This window comes from Saccopteryx leptura, chromosome 2 (genome assembly GCF_036850995.1).
Source record: "Saccopteryx leptura isolate mSacLep1 chromosome 2, mSacLep1_pri_phased_curated, whole genome shotgun sequence".
Classification (NCBI taxonomy): Eukaryota; Metazoa; Chordata; class Mammalia; order Chiroptera; family Emballonuridae; genus Saccopteryx; species Saccopteryx leptura.
In genome coordinates this window covers 308,764,883-308,785,826 of record NC_089504.1, presented here as the reverse complement: position 1 = coordinate 308,785,826, position 20,944 = coordinate 308,764,883, and the positions used below count along the sequence as shown (strand labels likewise).

The 20,944-nt window shown below is 49.6% G+C and overlaps 1 protein-coding gene across 1 annotated transcript in view; it reads left to right on the top strand.

The window, feature by feature from the left end:
- Positions 1-20,944, top strand: part of PLXNA4 (plexin A4) — a 419,755-nt gene that overhangs the window by 248,958 nt on the left and 149,853 nt on the right. Inside the window, exon 4 of the mRNA XM_066362710.1 lies at positions 13,149-13,280. Coding sequence (XP_066218807.1) covers positions 13,149-13,280 — 132 coding nt within the window. The remainder of the gene's footprint in view (positions 1-13,148; positions 13,281-20,944) is intronic.

Here is a 20,944-nt window from a genome sequence, read left to right as displayed (position 1 = left end):
TGTCACATTATCTTTGTCTTCAAGCTCACTCACTGAGCACCACTAGATATTAACTAGCCACAACCAACAGTTGTATGCATTTATGGCATTCAACATACCAGGCACTTTTAGTAAGAGCATCTCCTAATCCACCTGAGGAACCTGACAGCAACCTTGAACTCAGAATTCCGAGCCCCATATCTCAGCTGAGGATGTTAAATACGTCCTGAACATTCTGCCTGCATTTGCCAATGTGAATAGTAGAATCAGGGTCCCTGCTGGACTGCTCACACCGCTTACTCACTGTGCTGCAGACCTGCCTTCAAGGTGCTGATGCTCTCAATTCTAAAATGAACATATTCAAAGCACAAGAGCAAAGAAGGTTAGACTTCCGCGCAATCTGAAACACGGGACAGCCTTGAGTGGCTGCAGGTGTGGTTGCAGGTGACATTACAGGAGGCGGGTGATCAGACCAGAGCAGGCGGTACAGAGAGAGCCTGGGGAGGAGCCTGGGAGGAGTGTCGTGGACCAGGCCGAAAGGGACCGATGGGCGTGGGTTGGCTGGAAAGAAGCAGAGAGGACACTGAAGGAAGGAGAAGAGCGGAGGGAGGTGGTGGGAACACGAGTCCGGAAGAGGACTCGTTCATCCCGTCTCTAAAGGAAGGCAGTGCCCAGTGGTGGTTGAGGGTGATGCGGAGGATGAGGAGGAGGGGCTCTGAGGTGGGAGGGGGCTGGGAGGAGACCAGCAGAGTGGAGAGTTTGCCTCTGCTCTGGTGGGATGATGACAATATGTAATGGGTGGTCTGAAGATGGAAACCATTGGGCTGAGGATGAGAAAATGGTTCAGAGACCGCAGTCTTGATCCCCAGGTAGGAGGGCTCGGACTTAGGGACTGGAGGAATGGGGGTGTGCGGGTACTGGTATAACCTGGAAGGCGAAGGAGTGGGGGAGGGAAAGCTGCTTCTGAGCCCGGAAGAAAACCCCAAAGGGACCCATTTTCCTCCTCCACCTCACCATTATTGAGTCTCTGTGCCACGCTCTGTGCTAGAAGCTTCCATCCCCTGAGCTAGGACCCGACCAGTTAGAGCTCCTGAAGCCCTGTGACAGCTTGTCCCGGAGGTCCACCCGTCTCCAGGCTTTGCTCTACTTCCGGTTTCTGCGGCGCTCCAGCTGGCCGGGGGTTTCTCCTTGTTCCCACAGCTGCACTGGGCAGCAGCTGGATCCCGCTCAGCGGAGGCCGGACTTGCAGCAGGAGGGAAGTGCTGACTGCACACCAGCTCCTTGCTTTCCTGATACTCCTCTATTCATTAACGCATCCACGACTCCCACAGCAGCGGGGGCACCAAAGAGAGGAGATAACCCCCATTTCACGGGAGGAAACCAATGCAATGTGGGGAGCGCAGGGAGAAGAGCGACCGCAGGGCACCCCGCTTCTGGGGCTGATACTCTGTCCGATAACATGTAGCATCACTGCTTCCTCTTTGGGGAATGGGTCCTCAGCATCTTGCCAGCCCTGACTCTGCTTCCTGCCCTTGACGGGTCCCCAGAGATGCCTCTCCTCTCTGGGCAGCCAGGCTGGGGTACGCCACTTTCCCTCCCATGGCTTGCCCAGACCATAGGCAGGAAGATGCTTTCCTCTTTCTGCAGAAAGTTGCTGGCTAACTGAGTCCCAGCTGAGCTGAACCAGACTCAGGAGTTCCTGGACAATGCCTTCAGCCTCAGGCAGCTGGGTGGAGAAGGTGTCTGGGTCCATGTTGGTGGAATGCCCATGGGAACACCCACCTGTGGGCACAGACTCTTCCAAGCCTGTCCCCACCCTCTGTCCTGCATGGCCCCGTTTCTAGTCTATTTCAGATTGCCCAGAGCTGGGCTGTGGGTTCTCTTCTCCTATCCAGCCACTAGGAGACCTTGTCAGATACTGGGAGCCCAACCTGTGGGCCACATCCTCTAAGCTCTCTTCTGTAGCACTTAGGGGTGCTACTCCCACTGGGAGTGAGTGGGGACCACAGGAATCGGTTCATTTGGATGGTCTCCATAGTGATCACTGGGAACAGTTATGGAAACAACTATTATTCCCTCACTCTGCTAGGCATGCTTGGGATAGTATCATCTTCCCATTGTAACATGAACAATGACATATTGTTATTATTATTTCTGTTTCTTGTCTGCGGAAAGTGAAGCTCAGAAACATTTGGTCGGTTGTTGAAGGCCACACAATTCCTAAGTGGCGGAGGTGGGATTCACGCCATCTGCCTCAGCCCTTGCTCTCCTGCCCGCATGCCCCCTCTCTGGAGCCAGAGGACTGTCTGGTCTTTTGTAATGTGAGTGAGGGTGGCCCATCTGCCGAACACCAGAATGAACCAATGCGTATAAGGCACAGGGCCCCGTGTGTGGCAGGTGGAGATCTGCTATCCATTCATCAGCACCTGTTTTTCCAGGAGTGGGAGCAGTCTTCCCAGGCTCCTTTGTGGCCAGAGAAATGTGGGGAATGGCCAGTGAGGGCTTCCAGTATAAGCTACTCAAACAAGTGGTGACTCTAGGCACACCTTACACATGCAGTGCTCTCAGATGAGTCTCTTTGGGAGGGTGCAGCAAGAGAGGCTGATTTTGAATACTTGGTAGTCTACTCACACCTCCTACTTGTGACTGGCTCTCTGCTGGCCTGCCACACCCTTCCCAGCTCCTCTTCATCCCAGAAGGAATTGAACCACCTGCTATCCATCACTTGGTCATAGAATTATAAAGGGGAAGTGCTAGAGTTCAAGTGTTTGTGACACAGAGCATGTGTGTGCATGACGTGTGTGTGTTTGTGCCTGTGAGTGTGGATTTCCATGTACTTGTTCCAACTATGGAAACTCAGGCTCAGGGTTAGAGTGATCATTCATTCATTCATTCATTCGTTCAACAAAGAAGGAACTGCTGTGCCCCTGATGCTCATTCTTCCTTTCCCCTGCTTTTCAGGCTGTGTAGCAAGATGCTTGTATAATGACTAGGGTTATGGCACATAGAGAGCCTTTGGGAGCCAACTGAGTAAACTGTGTAAATAAGATCCAAAAGGTGTATATTTTCTCCCTCTTGAGAGATGCCATAACCCTCTGGTGTGCCAGAGAAGCAGGCCCTGGTCACGCATTTCCCACTGAGGGTCCTCACCTGTACATCTGCCTCAGCGGGAGGCAGGTCGAGGCCAGGACAGAGAGCCAGGACACGTAATGGAGCTGACGCCATGTGCTCAAGGCTCTGAGAGGGGGAACAGAGCCCAGATCCCCCACCTCCCTCCTTGGGCCCTCGACTGCCTCGTCTAGTCCGCACCTGACCTCGCCACCACACGGTCTCCATTTTGTCAGCTGACTGGTTTGCAGGGACCCGCACATGAGCCCCTTGGTGTTTCGAGCACTGCAGAAACTTGCCTGAGTGAGGAATAGACCTACCTTGGACACTGGATCCCCTCGAATGTGGGGTGTGCCCTTCCACAAACCCTGCCATCTCTAGCTCTGTAAAGGAGGTCTGACCACCCCTTTACCCCCACCACCCACACCCCGGGTGCTTTGAGGTTTGAGGGTCTAGGTGGAGAATTCAGAGTGGCCCTAACATTAGACTTCAGGTTTAATCTCCTTCACCACCTGCATTTTCAGTTCAAGTCCTGTGCCCCTGCCTGCCAGATGAGACCCCATCACCACCTTCTATGTCCAGGCCCAGCCCAGAAACCTGGCCAGTGTAGACCTCGACCAGGAAGTTTTGGGAGGCGGTGAGAGGCACGAGGAAGGGGGAAACCCAGGAGGTGGCCTGCATCTTTAAAGATAAATAGCTCTGTTTGCTCATTAGGGAGATTATTCCAAGCAAGACGGCAGCCAGGACGCTCTAGTGCAAGCATCTGCCTGCTACTGGGAGACGATATTTATTGTTCAATCCTTCAATGGATGTACATAAACAGCCTGGCCCAGATAATGTTCCAATAAACAAACAAGCAGCTGCCAGGAGCTCTCCCCGAATGGCCGACCTTTGTGGAGGCCACCCTGCTGATGTTTTAATAGCGGTCTGCCTGGCAGTGCCGACACTCACCGTGCCAGGGATGGAGAGGTGGCCCTGCCGGCTGCTGGCTGGGCCGGAAGGGAGGAGGCTGTGTGGCCTCGGAAGACCCCCGGCTGGATTGAGACCCAGCGGTGGGGGAGGGTGGGGGACTGCGGGGGGGGGGGGACCTGTCCCTGGTAAGCCACCTGGAGGGGACGGTGCAGAGCACGCTAAGCGTTTTGATGGAGGTTAGTGTGGCCTCCTCTTTACTGAGGTCTAGTTGGCAAATTAAACTTGAGGATGTTTAAGGTGTAGGACTTGATGTTATGACATACATGTACGCTGGGACATAATCGCCACAATCAAGCTAATGAACACATCTGTCACCTCACAGAGTTTTCTGTTTTTGTTTGCCTGTTAGTGTGAAAACACTTCAAAATCACCGTTCTGGCAAATTCCAAGTGTACAGCACAGTACGGTTAACGATGGCCACATGGCTGCGCGTGGCACCTCCAGAAGCTCGGCAGCCGCCGCTCGTGGCGTTCCTCCGTCAGCGAACACTGCGGCGGCTCCCATGTCTCAACCTTTGTGAATAGCTCAGCAGCTGTTAAATAATGAAACACGTCCTTGGGACTGGTGCTTAGCTGTGCCCCCAGGCCTCAAATGCCCACACCATCTTAGCCTCCCCATTCCCGCCCTGATCCTGCAGCAGCTGTTGCCCAGGGCACAGGGGCTCCCTGCTAAGTGACAGCCTAGACCAGACCAGCCCTGGGCGTTATGGCCCCTCGGACTGATGGGCGTTATGGCTCCTCAGACTGATGGGGACAAGTCAAGTGGAGATTATAGCTCCAAAAAAGCTGAAGACGATAAATGTCTTAGGAGACACAGAGACACAGGGCATTGTGGCAGGGCAGCGGAGTGGGGAAGACTTCAACTGAGAGCAGCCCTAGGAAGGTAGTCACCAAGCCGAGAAGCTGGAGTTGTGCTGTCCAATAGGGTCGCCACTGGCCATTTGTGGCTACCGAGCACCTGAAATGTGGCTGGTCTGAATTGAGGTTTGCCGTGAGTGTAACGCACACGTACACCACATTGCGAGGATTTAGTAGGAGAAAATGAATGTCAACTATCTCATTAACAATTATTTAGACTCTACATATGTTAAAATGCTAATATTGGAGCACGTTGGATTAGACAAAATAGATGATTAAAATCAGTTTCTTTTTTTAAATGCTGCCACTACTAGAAAAATGTAATGTATACGTGGCCCACGGCTGTGGCTGGTGTTTATTTCTGTTGTCCAGAGCTCATCTAGAATGTTCCGTGGTCCCAAGGTAAAGCTGAAGGAACACCACCCCCACCACAGAGAGCACATTCAATCATTCTCCTTGGGACAGCTGCATGAGGACGTTTCCCCCTCTGACCCCATGTTATGTTATTGCTCTTACTTCCCTCTGCCAGTGTGTTGCGTCTTTATACAAATTTGTCGGTACCACTAATAATCTTACTCTGATCAGTCTTGCTAGTGGCTTAAGAGACTCTCCTAAGGCGGCTTTTGAATAAATCTAGTATCACCCACTATGTGTTTTACTCACTAAACAGTCATCACTGGTGGTACTGTGTCAATAGCCCATTTCTCATATGTACAGGTGACCCTTGGAGGCACATGTGGGACTGGGCTGATCATTGCTGGTTACACTCCCATCAGTCAGCCAGGTCTCCTGGGCAGAAGGCACAGAGGGAACACCCCAATTGTTCCCCAATGGGGGGACACCCCCATTGTCACATTCGCAGCTCTGTGTGAAATGTGAGCCCTTCAGAAGACGGGCCTCCCGGAGGACCGGGCTGAGACTCACCTGTCCTCCCATGAAGCCAGCTCTGAGCCTAGAACACGGCAGGCAATCTATAAATGGCATGAGGATGATGGATGAATGTGGACTGTCACTTTGTCAAGGGGCATAGAGAGTTAGGATGTGGTTTCTCCTCGGTGTCAGCCTCCGAGAATGACATCTTCTAAACACTCATATATATATTTTATCAACTGCTGTTCTCATCCTCTCTCGCTGCTTAGGTGAGCCACAAATATTGTCCACACGGTAAAAAATAATAAATTTTATTTGTGATGTGATGATTCACTTATGTGTGATAATACATCTTATTTGTTCTAAGCGGTCACTTCCCAAGCTTCAGGGTGGGCCCTGCACTTGGCGGCTAAACCATAGCCATGGCCCATCCGCCTCCTTTGTTGGCCTTTTTGGTTGCCATGGAGTCTGAGGGACAATAAGTGGTGACATCGAGTTATCCTTCTTAATCCCGCCTCTGACCTTGATCATACCTTGATCTTACCTTGATCGGCTAAGAGTCCATCATCTAATTCAGGGGTAATCAACCTTTTTATACCTACTGCCCACTTTTGTATCTCTGTTAGTAGTAAAATTTTCTAACCTCCCACCAGTTCCACAGTAATGGTGATTTATAAAGTAGGGAAGTAACTTTACTTTGTAAAATTTATAAAGCAGAGTTACAGCAAGTTAAAGCATATAATAATAATTACAAGTACTTTATGTCAGATTTTTGCTAAGTTTGGCAGAATAAATCTTTATAAAACAACTTACTATAGTTAAATCTATCTTTTTATTTATACTTTGGTTGCTCCGCTACCGCCCACCATGAAAGCTGGAACGCCCACTAGTGGGCAGTAGGGACCAGGTTGACTACCACTGGTCTAATTGGTAGAATGTGACTTTGATTTTTTTCCAGGAGATTTGATTATTTATTTAATAACTACTTATTTCCCCCCATATCTAATAGGTATAATTAACAAATAAAACTTTATATAAATTGTATGTATTTAAGGTATACAACTTGATATTTTGATATAGGTACATGTTACGAAACAATCACCACAATCGAGGTAATTAACATATCCATCACTTCACAGACTACCATTCTCTACCTGCACCCACCCCCACCCCCCAGCCGTGATGTGAACACTTAGGGTCTACTGTTGTGGTAAAGAATGTTCGAATCTGTTTAAAATTTTTTATGGGTTTGTGGGAGCCCAAACTGACGACAGTAGCTGGGAAGCAAGATCTCTAATGCTCTGCAAAGAGAGAGTCCTGCATTTTCTTTTACATTTGGAATTAAGGCGGGAACATAGGGAAGATGACATGGAGGTGAGAGAAGGCAAGGTGCAGATGGGGTTACAGGACAGTTAACAGGTCATGTGCTCTCTTGAGGGTGGTTAGGCTGATTTCAAAGGTGTGTTAACCTGGATGCACAGGGCTTGCTTCAGGCAGATGCACCTTTTACTAAAAGGTTCTATGCCTGGGGCATGACCACCCACCTCGACCCGCCCAGTTAGGAATTCATGACCAGGTTGCCCTGTGAAGTTAGTTCCCACAGAACCCCTTTGTTTGTTACACTATCTTATAAGCAAATGTCAAATCTATAAATCAGTATTACTAATTACAATTACCATCTCCAGATGGCTAGCTTTCCAAAACTTCTTCATCTTATAACTGAAACTGTGTACCCTTTGACCAACATCTCCCTGTTCCCATAACCCCGCCAGTGCCTGGCAACCACCATTGCACTCTCCGCCTCTGTGAGTCTGCCTGTTTTAGATTCCACATGTAGGTGAGGTCATGCAGTACTTGTCTTCCTTCCTGTGTCTGGCTTATTTCACTTAGCACAATGGTCTCCAGGCCCATCCTTGTTGCAAATGGCAGGATTTCCTTCTATTTTAAAGTTGAATTATGCATTATATCCTATATACATACATATATATATATATATGTATATATATATATATTACATTTTTTAAATCCATTGACAGATATTTAGGGTTTTTCAACATTTGGCTATTGTGAATAGTGCTGCATTGAACACAAACATACAGCTATTACTTTGAGATATTGGTTTCATTTTGTTTGGATGTATACACAGGAGTGGAGTTGCTGGATCATATGGTAATTCTGTTTTGAATTTTTTGAGGAACCTCCATAGGGTTTTCCATAGTGGCCGTACCATATTATACTCCTACCAACAGCATGTGGGGATTCCCTGTTCCCCACACCCTCACCAATGCTTGCCAGTACCTACTTACTGAGCACCAGCCAAGTCCTGGGTACTGTGCAGGGCACTAAGGATGCAGGGATGACCTCGACCCCCATGGGATTCTCAGCCCCAGGTCTGTTCAATCACGTGCAGCTCTCTCGCCTCCGTCCACGCAGAGGATGCACCATCTCTCTGTCATTCATCTCTATCGCTGGCCTTCTTGTTATCCCAAAGAGCTGAGACTATTCCGCACATTTTCCTGTTCTCTCCTCCAGACCACTTATAAAAAATGCTAATAAGACTAGTCATAACACGAGTGCTTGGGGAGTCCCCAAGTTCCCACTTCTCCACACTGAAACGTGTCTTTTTCTGTCTCTAACTCGGTTCTCTCTCCGTGGCCAAACTGCCCAAAGTCCCACGGAGACTCATTATTTTTAAATACCTTTTTCATGTGGAACCCTGTCAAAGGCTTTTAGAAAAATCTAAATAGCTAAGAGGCAAGGGCTAAGCTTCGAATCAGGAGACCTGGATCCTAGCCCTGAATGTCATTGGTTTATCATTGAATTTTTGGGTGAGGCGCTGAACAGCCCTGATCTCAGCTGCTCATCGCTGAAATGAGAATGAGTATGCTGGCCGTCAACGTCATAAACATTTTACAGTCGTCAGCTGAAACAGTGTTACTTAAGAATGCTTTGAAAGGTAAAGAATAAAAATATAAGGGATCATAATTTTGAAAATTGACGACAGTACCTTCATTCCCAGGCACGATTCTCTCCCGGAAGAACTCCGGGGACACATACAGGAGACACATACGGTTCCTGCTGCGCTCCCAGGGTGATGCTTAACAGCAACTCCTCTTGGTCTTTGAAAGGATTCAGGTTTATCTAACCAACAGTGTAGTATGTAAATGCATGTAAATGCACAGAAGCATGGACGCTGGAATCAGTCACACCTTGGTATGGATCAAGGCTGTGTTGTGCGCTAGTTGCATGACGATGAACCAGTTATTAACATTCTCTGTGCCTCTCCTGTGAATGGGGTAATATTAATGTGTGTACCTCACAGAACTCTGAGACTTATTATTCTTTCTTTGTATGTGTGACAGAGATAAGGAGAGAGCGAGAGGGACAGACAGACAGAAAGGGAGAGAGATGAGAAGCATCAATTCTTTGTTGCAGCACCTTAGTTGTTCATTGACTGCTTTCTCATATGTGCCTTGACCGGGGGGCTACAGTGACCTTGGACTCAAGCCAGTGACCTTAGGTTTCAAGCCAGCCATCTTTGGGCTCAAGCCAGTGACCATGGGGTCATATCTACAATCCCATGCTCAAGCCAGCAACGCTGTGTTCAAGGTGGTGAGCCCGTGCTCAAGCCGGTGACCTCGGGGTATCGAACCTGGGTCCTCTACATCACAGTCCAATGCTCTATCCACTGTACCACCACCTGGTCAAAAGAGATTTATTACTCTTATTTATTCTTATTAAAGTGTAGTGGATATACAATATTGTATTAGATTCAGGTGTATGACAGTGATTCTATATTTCTATGTGTTCACCCCACTCAGTCTAATTACCATGTCACTGTACAAACTTATCACACTATTATTATTTTTATTATTATTATTATTATTATTAGATTTAAGTGAGAAGGTGAATGCATGTAGAATGCCTAGTATCATGCCTGACACGCAGTACCGCTGGGTCTGTAACCACTCTTTTTTTTTTTTTTTGTATTTTTCTGAAGCTAGAAACGGGGAGAGACAGTCTGACAGACTCCCGCATGCGCCCAACCGGGATCCACCCGGCACGCCCACCAGGGGGCGACGCTCTGCCCACCAGGGGTGATGCTCTGCCCCTCCGGGACGTCGCTCTGTTGCGACCAGAGCCACTCTAGCACCTGGGGCAGAGGCCAAGGAGCCATCCCCAGCGCCCGGGCCATCTTTGCTCCAATGGAGCCTCAGCTGCGGGAGGGGAAGAGAGAGACAGAGAGGAAGGAGAGGGGGAAGGGTGGAGAAGCAGATGGGCACTTCTCCTGTGTGCCCTGGCCGGGAATTGAACCCAGGACTTCTGCACGCCAGGCCGACGCTCTACCACTGAGCCAACCGGCCAGGGCCTATAACCACTCTTGTTGCTATTATGTTTGTAAGAGCCCAAGAGCTGGCAGCTGGTCCATCCCGCCTAAATTTTATGACTGTCCATCATTCAGCAAATCCCATCACATGCCCTTGATCCATGTTTGGTGTGAGATTCTTTCAGTGTATGGATGAATTAATGCTTCCCTTTCTGTTTTCTGAAACAAGCAGTAGATTGGGTGGGGTGGAGGGAAGGGAGACCTGCCTTTCCAGTAATTGGCTTCCCACCCAGACACAGTGCAGAAGGGGCCACATAACTATCCTGCCTCCCTGGGGAAGGGCTGGCCTGTGAGAACTCACCTTGTTGGTGCTCCCTGGTCCATCCCTCTGTCCCCGCTTTTTCTCTGATGACCACCTATGTCCAGCATGTCACCTCTTCTTAAAGAGCAGGGCAATTAGAACCAAACAATAAAGAAGATGGCTCAGGCTCTGAATCCAATTTCCCCTGCAGATCCTGCTTCTGCCCACGAACTGAGGGGACTGTCACTCTCTGATGCTGCTCCAGAGGTGACTCACAGCTGGAGGTGAAGTCTGGCTGGGCTGGGGGCCAAGGCCATCACCATGCCGTCAGATCTGGGTGGTCACCCCAGTTGGCTTTGCATGAACTCCCACTTCATTCAGATTGAGGTCAGGTGCAGGGGGGTTATGGGAATTTGAAGCATTTTGATTTTCAGAGATAAACAGATCATTTTTAATTCCTTTACTAGTTTGGGGTTTCTTTTGTTTGTTTTGTTTGGTTTTATTTTTATGAACTTAATGGTAAATTAGAAAAATGGAATGTTAAATTCATCAGTGCATTTCTTCACTTTTAAAATCAATATTTGTCAAGCTCAAGTGTTTGAGCATCACTACCAGGAGTGACTGGCGAAAGCCAGTGGAACTGTATAGACCAGAGACAGACAGCTCCCTGCCTTAGGTCCCAACCCCAGGAAGTTACCTTGAAACCTGTCAGGAAATGGGTCTCTTATGTCAGAGTTCTCTTCCCAGATGTTACAGCTCAGGCCAGTTGTTTCATGTACCTGGGTCTCATTTTCTTCATCTATTATCTGCATAGCAGTTGGGACTTTTGATGTTGCAAAAAGCCTTTTTATGGCTTGAAGAATAAGGAAATGCCTTGAGTAACAGGAAAGTCCCAACATAGGAAAGGTTTTGGGGTTATTTTGGTTCAGTGGGCCAGGGGCATCATTTATATATATATATTTCTATCTCTGTGTTCAGTCTTCCCTGGTTCTGGCTCTCCTCCTAAGCACAAAAGGGCTGCTGATGGTTCTTTGAGCTCCTTGTTCCTTTGACTCTATTGGGAGTGAGAAGAGATTGCTTTTCTCATCATGAAACACAGTCTCTGCTTTGCACTGAGTGTGAATGTTGATTGGCTTGGAGCTGCTTTTTCTCAATCACTGTGGTAAGACAGTGAGATTAAATTGATTTGCTTATGCCCATCAAGGACCACCCCAGGAAGCAGGGGGGTGAGTCCAATCCCACCAAAAAGGTAAGATAGGGGGAATGGATGCTGGAGGGTTCTAGGTCATGCAAATCATGACAAATGAACACCAAAGTCCTAAGATTGAGAAGTTATATCAATAAGGAATTATACACAAAACCATCTCCCTGAGGTCTCTATGCAGGGCTTAACAATCATGCTTAAAAGTAAAACAAACAAGCAAACAAACAAACAGAGCCTGGGACAAACCAAAAACCACACACACAAGTCATAAAATCACCGTGGTGTCAGCGTTCAGGGGATCCCACGGAAACGAGAGGCAGCGACCTTTCTGGTGAATTGATGTGAGCAGTTGTCATTAATGTAGTGTTTCTGCTGCCATTTAGTTCCTCAGAATAACTTTTCTCCTGGATGTGATGAGAGGTTAAAAATTAAATATTAAAAATTAAACGTAAGAGTGCTCCTTGGGAATATTTGGAATATGATTTTTTTTCTTTAGGTTTGTTATTAAAATCTCAGAGTACACTGTGGGTATATTATAGAGTCTTATACAAATGGGATCGAATCTTGTTTGGTGAACCCTTCGCTGTTGCCTCTCCCTGTCTCCCCTCATCCTTTCCGCGTTGTCGGTAATGTTTGGTCTTGACGTGGGGAGGCACTGTTAGCACTGGGCGGTGATCATGTCAAACCTAATCTTCTCAGATATGTGATGATTCTGATTCCAGAGATGGGGGAAGCTTTTCTAGATTTGTCCTCAGTCATAGGGGGAAGGGAAGCACCCTTCCCTGGCTGTCTCCACATTGTCCAAGCAGATGGAGGAAGTAGACTGCCCAGCGCCAATCTATCTGCTAAGCGCTCTTATTCTCGGAAGACTGAGGATGGCCCATGCCCGAGCACATTGTCCTGGAATGCCCACATCCCCTTCCCTGCGGACACACACAGGACCTCTGGGAGGTTTCAGGGCCCTCCGGGTACTCCAGACTCTGAGACACAAGCCATTGGCTGCAATGGGCAGAATGGGCCCACTCCGGGTAAAACTTCCAGGGTCAGCCCCTTGCCTGGTTCCCTCTAAGGTGCCGCAGGTGTTGCTGGGTATCAATGTCCAAGGATCAGCCCACACTGTTACACTCACAAGTTTTCAGCTCGCAAATATGGCAAATACTATTGCCTTTCTGTTACAGAAGGACACGCTGATCTGAGCCCAGTTCAGTTATCCACTGTTCCCCAACTGGCAGACCCGTTGCCCACAACCAGCACCACCTCTTCTCCAAAACTGACCCGAGGGCACCGGGACCCAGAGCAAATAACACTGGTTCTTGGTGAAGCCCGGGTTGGTCACCCCTTCCCTGTCCTTGCCATTCCCAGCATGAGGCCGCAGTGAGCTGTGACTCTCCTGCTCTTGTAGAGCTGGCCTCTGGACACTGTGGAGACAGAGCTGACCGCCTCTGCCCTGGCTGTTGGGAGGGTCCCTGGGTTCAGGAAAGCAGTGCAGGACCTGGACTCACCTCAGCTCTCCTCTCCTCTTCTCCACAGATCCGGGTGGATGGACCCAGGGGCAACGCCCTCCAGTACGAGACCATGCAGGTGGTGGAGCCCGGCCCTGTGCTCCGGGACATGGCCTTCTCCAAGGACCACGAGCAGCTCTACATCATGTCAGAGAGGCAGGTAAGGCTCTCTGAGCTCCGGGAGACATTTGTCTTGCAGTAAGTACTAGCCTGTGGCTCAGCAGAAACCTGCAGGGGGTTAGCTGCAGAGAGGGGACTTGATTTATGGCTCAGTGTGTCTTCTTTTGGTTATGCTGCCCGGGGACTGAGGCTGAGTGCGCTGAAGCAGGGAACAAAATGTTTTCAATGTCAAAATAGCTGTGAGTCTAGAACAAATCCACTAACTTCAAAATGATGATGGTATATAGGGTCTGGGCCAACATTTACTCTCTTCTGAGATGTCCAAGTTTTTATTTGTTTGTTTGTTTGTATGTTTTGACCATATTGCCCTCTACAATGTGTAATCTCCTACCAAGGTCATCTCCATAAACCCTGGAAGTCCATGGTGGGCAAGGATTCGTTTCCTAAAAATCCCAGTTGAGGGGACATCATGGCAGGGTCAGATGGAAGGAGATTCGGAAAATAAGGACATGTGTCCTAAGCCTTCGAGTCTAACTGTAACGCTCATGTGGGACATCCAGCAGATTCCAGAAGCCAAGCCAAGGAGAACAGATAAGGTGCAGGGATTGCTGTCAGCTCGCATTCAGTTGGAAGGAGCAACATTGGGCTTGCTTCTAGAACTCCACTGAGAAATTAGGCCTTCAGGGGTTCTTAAGACGGGATCTTATGTCTCCAGCAGGCAAAAGAATAAACTTTTCCTTGGGAATTCCATGTATTTAAGAATATCTCCCAGAGCGCCCTAATTCACTGCCCAGAGGGTTTCACCCACAAGACCCTCCGCACCCCGAGTGTGGGTGAGCCCCGCCATAACTCTGCCCCTGTCATGTCTGTGGATGGATCCTTCCCAGGAGCCACCCTCCCGCCCATGAATATGTATGTGGCAAAGGCAGCAGCCATGAAGGGCAGATGCCCCCTCTTATTCATCTTCATTAGTGAGGCCTGAACTCCCCAGAGGACCTTGCTGACAGAGTCTGGATTGTTCCTCCTGTCCCCTCTGCGCATAGTAAGGGAGATAAATGCCACATTATGCCACCCACAGGGCTTGTGCATTATGCCTGGGGAGCCCACAGCAGCTCCACCCTCCCCAAGAGCTCGATGACATCTTCTCTTGGTGTGGGACACCCCATTCAGTCACACTGGGACCCATTGTGGTGCCCTGGTTGAGGCAGCCATGCCTTGGGAACAGCCGTATGGGGCTTCTCCTTTGCTTTCATTTCCTGCTCTCTTTCCATGGGGCTCACACTCCCCACTCCCTGCTGACCTCCAAGGGCCCAGACACTGAGGGTAAGCAGCTTTCCCTGATAGAGCCTTTGGAGAAGACCTAAGATCCCCTCGCCCCCCCCCCCCCCCCCCCCGTAAGGCATCGACTATTTCAGGATTTCGTGACTAACCTGAAAGCCAGGACTTCTGAACGCAGGACTTAAAACATGGAAGGGCTTCCAAAGATGAACAATATCAGCTATGTGGAGTCCCTTCTGACAACTGAGCTGGGGTTCTGGGCATCTTGTCCTCGGCCGTTCCACTTCCCTGAGAGTGTGTCAATGGTTAGAACCCATGCCGGCCTGTTGGTGAGGCTTGCTGGGCGCTCTGCGTCATTGGAAAGGGAGGGGGGCTAGAAATGGACAGGAGCGGGGCTCTCATCCATTCTGGAGATGCTCCTCACAGAGATGGAAGGCTGCCTGCCACCCAAATCACGGTCCCAAGGCCCTCAACTCTTGGGCCAACACTGACATCCAATGGGTTGCAGAATCATTGTGGGGCAGGCAGTGTAACACAATGGCTAACTGCACAGGTCTAGGGGTCACAATACCTGAGCAGGTACCTTGGCTCCACCATTTACTAAACATGATCTCAGGTTAGTTCCTTAAACTCTTAAAGATGCAATGCTCTCAACTATCCCATAGAAATAATAATAATAATACAATGTGTTATTCCAAGGATTAGGTTATATATAACCATGCAATAAACGTGAAGAAGCCTAGCACAGGGTATGGGCTCGATTAAGTGAAGGCTCTTGTTGTTATGATACTGCAATAGGAGCGTCTGGGCATTGGCTGTGTTTGGAGTCAGGAAGGTGCTGACATCATGATTCGCATGATTGATCTATCAGGTATGAAGTGCAGGACTTCAGGTCAAGGTCGCGGTGGGCAGGAAGCAGAAATCTGGCCTCAGGGAGAGCAAATCCAGAACCCACAGCCTGCTTTACTGCCTGGAAATACCAAATAGAGCTCAGAGCAAGATACACCAGCCAGCCCAGGGAGTTAGGGCTAATGCCAGCCTCTGTCGCTGGTGGGTTGGTGTCAGCCATAATGGGCCCAACACTCGCAGGCCTGAGTCTCAGACTAAGGGCACATGCTCAGCAGTGATGTCTGCTCTGCCTGGACGGTACTTTGTCTTCTCATCTGACTAATTTTCCCTTCAAAACTTAGCTGTACGGTCACATTCTCCCAGGAGGGATTCCTGACCTGTGGTCAGACACTTCCTCCACATTAGCTCTCCTTAGACCGGGCTGTGATGATGACTTCTTTGTCTTTCTCTCCTAACGGAGCACATAGGGCAGCTTGAGGGCAGCCCTCTATCTTCTTGGTCTGTCTCAACCTTACTTAATAGACCCTTGATTAAGATTTGATGAATGAATAAATGAATGAGTGAATCCCCAGAGTCTTCAATGAAGCATAATTGGAAAAGAGAGGGACTGATACAAATTATTTATTGCTTCTATTAATTTTCAAGTTTGAACTTAGATGATTAAAGAAAGAAAAACTACACTTCAGATAAAGTAACCTCTCCCAAACTTCCATCATTCGTTTATTACCGCCAAGATGTTGGCCCTATCTTGAACTATGTTTCGCTTCGTATTTTTATTTTAAATAAACTCACTGCTTAAATACTTATTAGTTTAACCATCTTTTAAACAGCATTGTTATGGATGTGATGTGCTAGTTATATGGTATAATAAACCTAATTGGGATATTGTGATTTCTAATAAGAAATCTATATTTGTGATTTCTAATAAGAAATCTATATTTGCCTTTCTGGCACAGAGCTAGCAAAACCCTTGAAATTCCTGAGTGACAAAAACAATGAGAACATCTTTTGTTGTAATATTTGGTCTCTTGTCCTAGGTTCCTGAAGTCTCTTCAGAACCATAAAGGTGAAATGAGTGTCTTGTTATTCTTAACAAGCACCATTCTACCAACGCTGAGTTCATGTGAATGAGGTGATTTTTGGAAATCTTCTAGAGATGGGGGGCCTATTGCTAGGGGAGCCGATCGTGTGATTACAGTGACAGCATGGGTAAGGATGATATAAGTAATAGAGGTAGAGAGTAGAGTAGAGTGTGGTGCGTGTGAGTGAGTGTAAGCACCTGTCCCTGTCTGTGGGTCCCCATCAGCCCTGTTCTCGCTTTGCACATGTGTGTGTGTTTGTATATGGTGACTATTTACCACAACCCTCATCCTCCCAGGGGGCTGTCTATACACACTGATGTCCTGTGATAAAACCCTGCCAAGCCCATCCGAGGGCAGGGAGAGGAAACACCAAGGGGCCCGATAAGGGAGGCGCTGAGGTGGCCAACCGGGGTTGTCTTCAGAAGGTGCCCCGGAGTGGTAGCCGCCTACTGGGAGAGAAGCTGCCCCACACACAAAGCAACTCCTTTGATCAGCTCCAGAATGTCAGGTGCTCTGGAAACTGCAGGCTTTCTGCCACCCCACACACCAGCTCCCCTGCCCACAAGCCAGGGGCCTCCACAGTGTTTCTGCTTCCCAGAGACACACCAGCTCCCCTGCCTGCAAGCCCGGGGCCTCCACAGTGTTTCTGCTTCCGAGAGACACTTTCAGTCGCGTCTGCTCCAAAGCCAACTTCCATGGTGTTCTTTGTTTGACTGGCTCTGATGGATGGTGGGTCTGCTTCCGGGTGCCTGGGGACACTCACATCCTGTCCCTGAGGAGCTGGTGGCACTCACGTTCTAGCTGTGTTTCAGGACACACAGGCCTGCAAGAGGCTGAGGAGGTAGGTGCACCTGGTGGCCAGAAGGCAGGGCCAGGTGGGTAGCTCTGCTTGGCTCCTTCTCACCCTCTGTGGGTTCCTGGCTCTGTACAGGAAAGAAGTCCAGTGCAAGCCAGCACAGAGTTTAAAGCGTTGAGTTTAAAGTTTATTCAGGAAGCAATGGGACAGAGAGAAGGCTAGTCCACTGGCAGAGCTGCTCCTCCTGAGTGAGATTTACTTCTTTTATTGAGGCTCATTTTATCGAGGGCTAAGGCATTCAATCAGAGAGAGGAATATTCAGGATTCTTCCAGGGAAGGGACAGAGACGTCTCATAAGAGCGCCATTGGGCATGGTGCGTCCTTCTATGGGCTTCCGGTTTCCCATCATGGTGGCACGGGGTGTGTAGTTTAGAACGCTAATGCATTACAATGAGTGTATAATGAGGCTAGGGGTTACAGCAAGGTGAAATTAGTCACCATGTGGGAGCGAGCTGGTCTCTGCGGGTTCTAAGCCACAGTTCCCTTGGGGGTTGGTCTCCTTGGTGATCCTTGTAGCCCTTGTCAATTACAGCCATTCCGCCACACACCCTTTCTCACTTCCAGCGTGACCCAGTTGTGAAGTAGGGAGGACCACCTTGCTTTACCATGTATTACCCAGGCCTGATTCATTCATTCGCTCAGTGGATACTCACTAAGCACCTACTATGTACCAACTGCTAAATCAGGCATCAGGGGAACAACAATGAAGATACAGATAAGTACCCCTGGCTTTGGAAGCTTGTGATTTTAGCAGGAGAAAGAAGCAGCAAAGCAGAGGTCAACATAGCAGAGAAATAATATAGACTGTCAGTAGGTGACAGGTGCCCATGGAACAGGGAAGTGGCTTAAGGGTCTGTGGGATTCTGGAGGGTTGCAACTTTAAATGGAGTCATCACAGAAGGCTTCCCAGAGAAGCTACAGGTAGTCTGTTGAGTGTGCCTACCCTTCCCCTGTTCTCCATGTTTCTTCTCAGGTTCTTTGCTTGGGGTTGAGAAATTGGGAAGATGGTGAAGCTGGCATGGTGGGAGGGATTGGTGAGAGGATGCTTTTGTGCTGGTGATTTTTCCCAGGTGGAGCGTTTCAGAGGGAAGTTCAAGTCAAGGGGAAGTTCAGTTCAAGACAGGCTCGTGCCACATGGCGTGTGGACTCCTAACTGGATGCTGCCTCTGCTAGGTCCTCTGTGTGATGAGGGGGACATTACTGGTTCTATGTGCCTCGGTGTCCCCCTCCCTATCCCCAGCCTGCCTCTCAGAGGTGTTCTAAAGGTGCTGAGGTTCTGATGGGAAGTCTGACAACCTCAGAATTTAGCTGACGTTGTTCTCATAGAAGGTGCAAATGTGGAAATTGCTTCTGCAGCCAGAAGGGATGGACTCCGGTAAGAATGATCCTGACTCTCTGGGTGCTGGGTCCCCCGGCAGGTCTGCTTGAGGTGTGATTGTGGTGACACAGCCGTCTCCATTGTCCTGAGGCCCCTGAAGGGGACTGAGCTGTACATTTCAGTTTGTGTTTGGATGGCTGACACTGTGACAAGCCCATTCGGACACTTGCTCCCGGCTCCCGGACCTGGCTGTTTCTGATAGCTCCTGGGAGACAGAACTTGTCGCACCGACCTGAGAGCGAGTGACAGGACACAGCGACACCTCAGGCACTCACAGAAGAGAAAAGCTGTTGCAGAGTTTCACCCAGACAGATGCCTTTCCCATTTGTCTGGGTCTAGTGTGTCATGACCGAGATGTTCCCACTTCTCACCCCCCCCCCCCCCCCGGAGGAGGCAGACGGCTCCATTGTACCGTCTCAGACCTGGAGGGAACCAGGCAGGAAATATGACTTCCTGCTCCAGCTTCCTACACTCGTAGGTGCTGCTGGCCTGGACTCTCCATTGCATCATGAAACCCTTAGAACTGGAAAAGCCCTCGAGGCTGTTGGGGTCCAACTCTCTCCAGCAGCTTCTCGCCCTAAGACTGATGAGAAGACTGGAGCCCAGAGAAGTCAGTGGCTTGTCTGGAGTCACACAGCAGGTGGGAAGAGGAGCTGAGTTAGAATCCAGCTCATCACGTACTGTAATGTCTTCTCTAGCCCCTCTTGCAATGAGGAACTTGGAGCTGGTTGTGGGGCAAGGGATGTCCTTTGTCTCCAATCCTCCCAGCAGGAGATTTGCGTACCTCATTCCTCAGCCTCCAAAACAAGCCTTAGAAAACTGAAGGGTTTTCTGGGGGGTGCAGCCGGCTGAATGGGGCATTCGGGCGTGACTGTAAGAACTCAAAATGTGAAGGAGGCTTCTTGGTTAATCTTCCTTAGTTCCAGCCGAATGCAAGTTGGGACAGGAGCCCCTTTACAACATCTATTCTAGAGCATCTTGGGGTACACAGGGCCCCAGACTCGGCCAGTCCATCCGGTAGAGAGAGAGAGTAAGCAAAGAAGCACCCCACCACCGCCATCTGTCCCAACAGACATGCTTCTAGTGATCATTCGTACAGGCATAAAAAGCCTCTAACATCTGAATAGGATCGAGTTTGGATGCCTTCCTGAGTGGACAAAAGGACAGTGGCCGGACACTTCTCAGACAGCCCATGGAGGGGAGGTGACTAGAATCAGCAATGTGCGCAGGCCGGAGAGTGCAGGTGGTCATGAACAGGTCGTGAGCGTGAGGTCTTCAGCCTGTCCCTCAGTGCTCACTCACCCACCCTGCCACCCAGAGTAAGTCACTCGAGCAGTTTGTGCTGCAGTGTCTTCTGTGTAACATGCAAACGACAACACCTACCTGGCAGGACTCTTCACGCTCAAGTTAATATAGGTAAGGTGCTGGGCATGTAGTGGGCTCTTAGCAAGTTGAAGGTTATCATTACTAATATTCTTAGCAAACGCACTGTTGCTAGGGGTCGTTGACCTGGACAAACCACGGTTCGGTGGCAGAAGGCCATGTCAGCTCTGCCGGTGCTAGCTCCCCCAGGTCCCCTGCTACCCCCATCTGTTTCAAAGCCCCTCAGAAAGTACCTTGACTGTAGGCTTCCTTCACGCTGATGAGCACTGTCCTCTAGACGGCTGAAAGGCCTGGAGCCTGCCCTCTCCCTCCCCAGTCCGAGCGGAGTGGCCTCTGCAGGGCTGTGGACTTCTGCTCTGGGGGTACGGGGGTCTTAGTCCATTGGCACCCAGCCCCAATGGCTCGACACTATCACAGACCCAGGCTGGGCAGCCGAAATCGCTTCCGGCTCCACATGTGTCAGGACTTCCAGGGCAGGAGGGAAACAGCTTGTTCCCTCTCTCCACCCGGAACAAGAGAACGAGAGCAGACATATAAAGGTAGGGCAGGGGCGGGCGAGGGCGGGGCGGGGCAGAGAAAGGCAGGCGATCTAAGGGACAGGTGATGAGGGAAGAGCCTCGGTAGCTCTCTCATCCTGAACTCCATTAGGCATCTGTCTCCGGCAATTGCCTGACAGTCAGATCAAGTCCCCACACGGTGCCGGGTGTCTCTAGACGTTCAGGGCACTTGAAGTGCCATTTTGAAGACAGCTACCTGCAATATTCCACTTAACAGCACATAAGCCGACTGCACCACAGGGGCGAACAGGACAGGGCCACGTCTCTGCCCCCTTTCAGTCCCCCCACCCCCGCCATGTTTACTTATTAAGTGTCCACTGT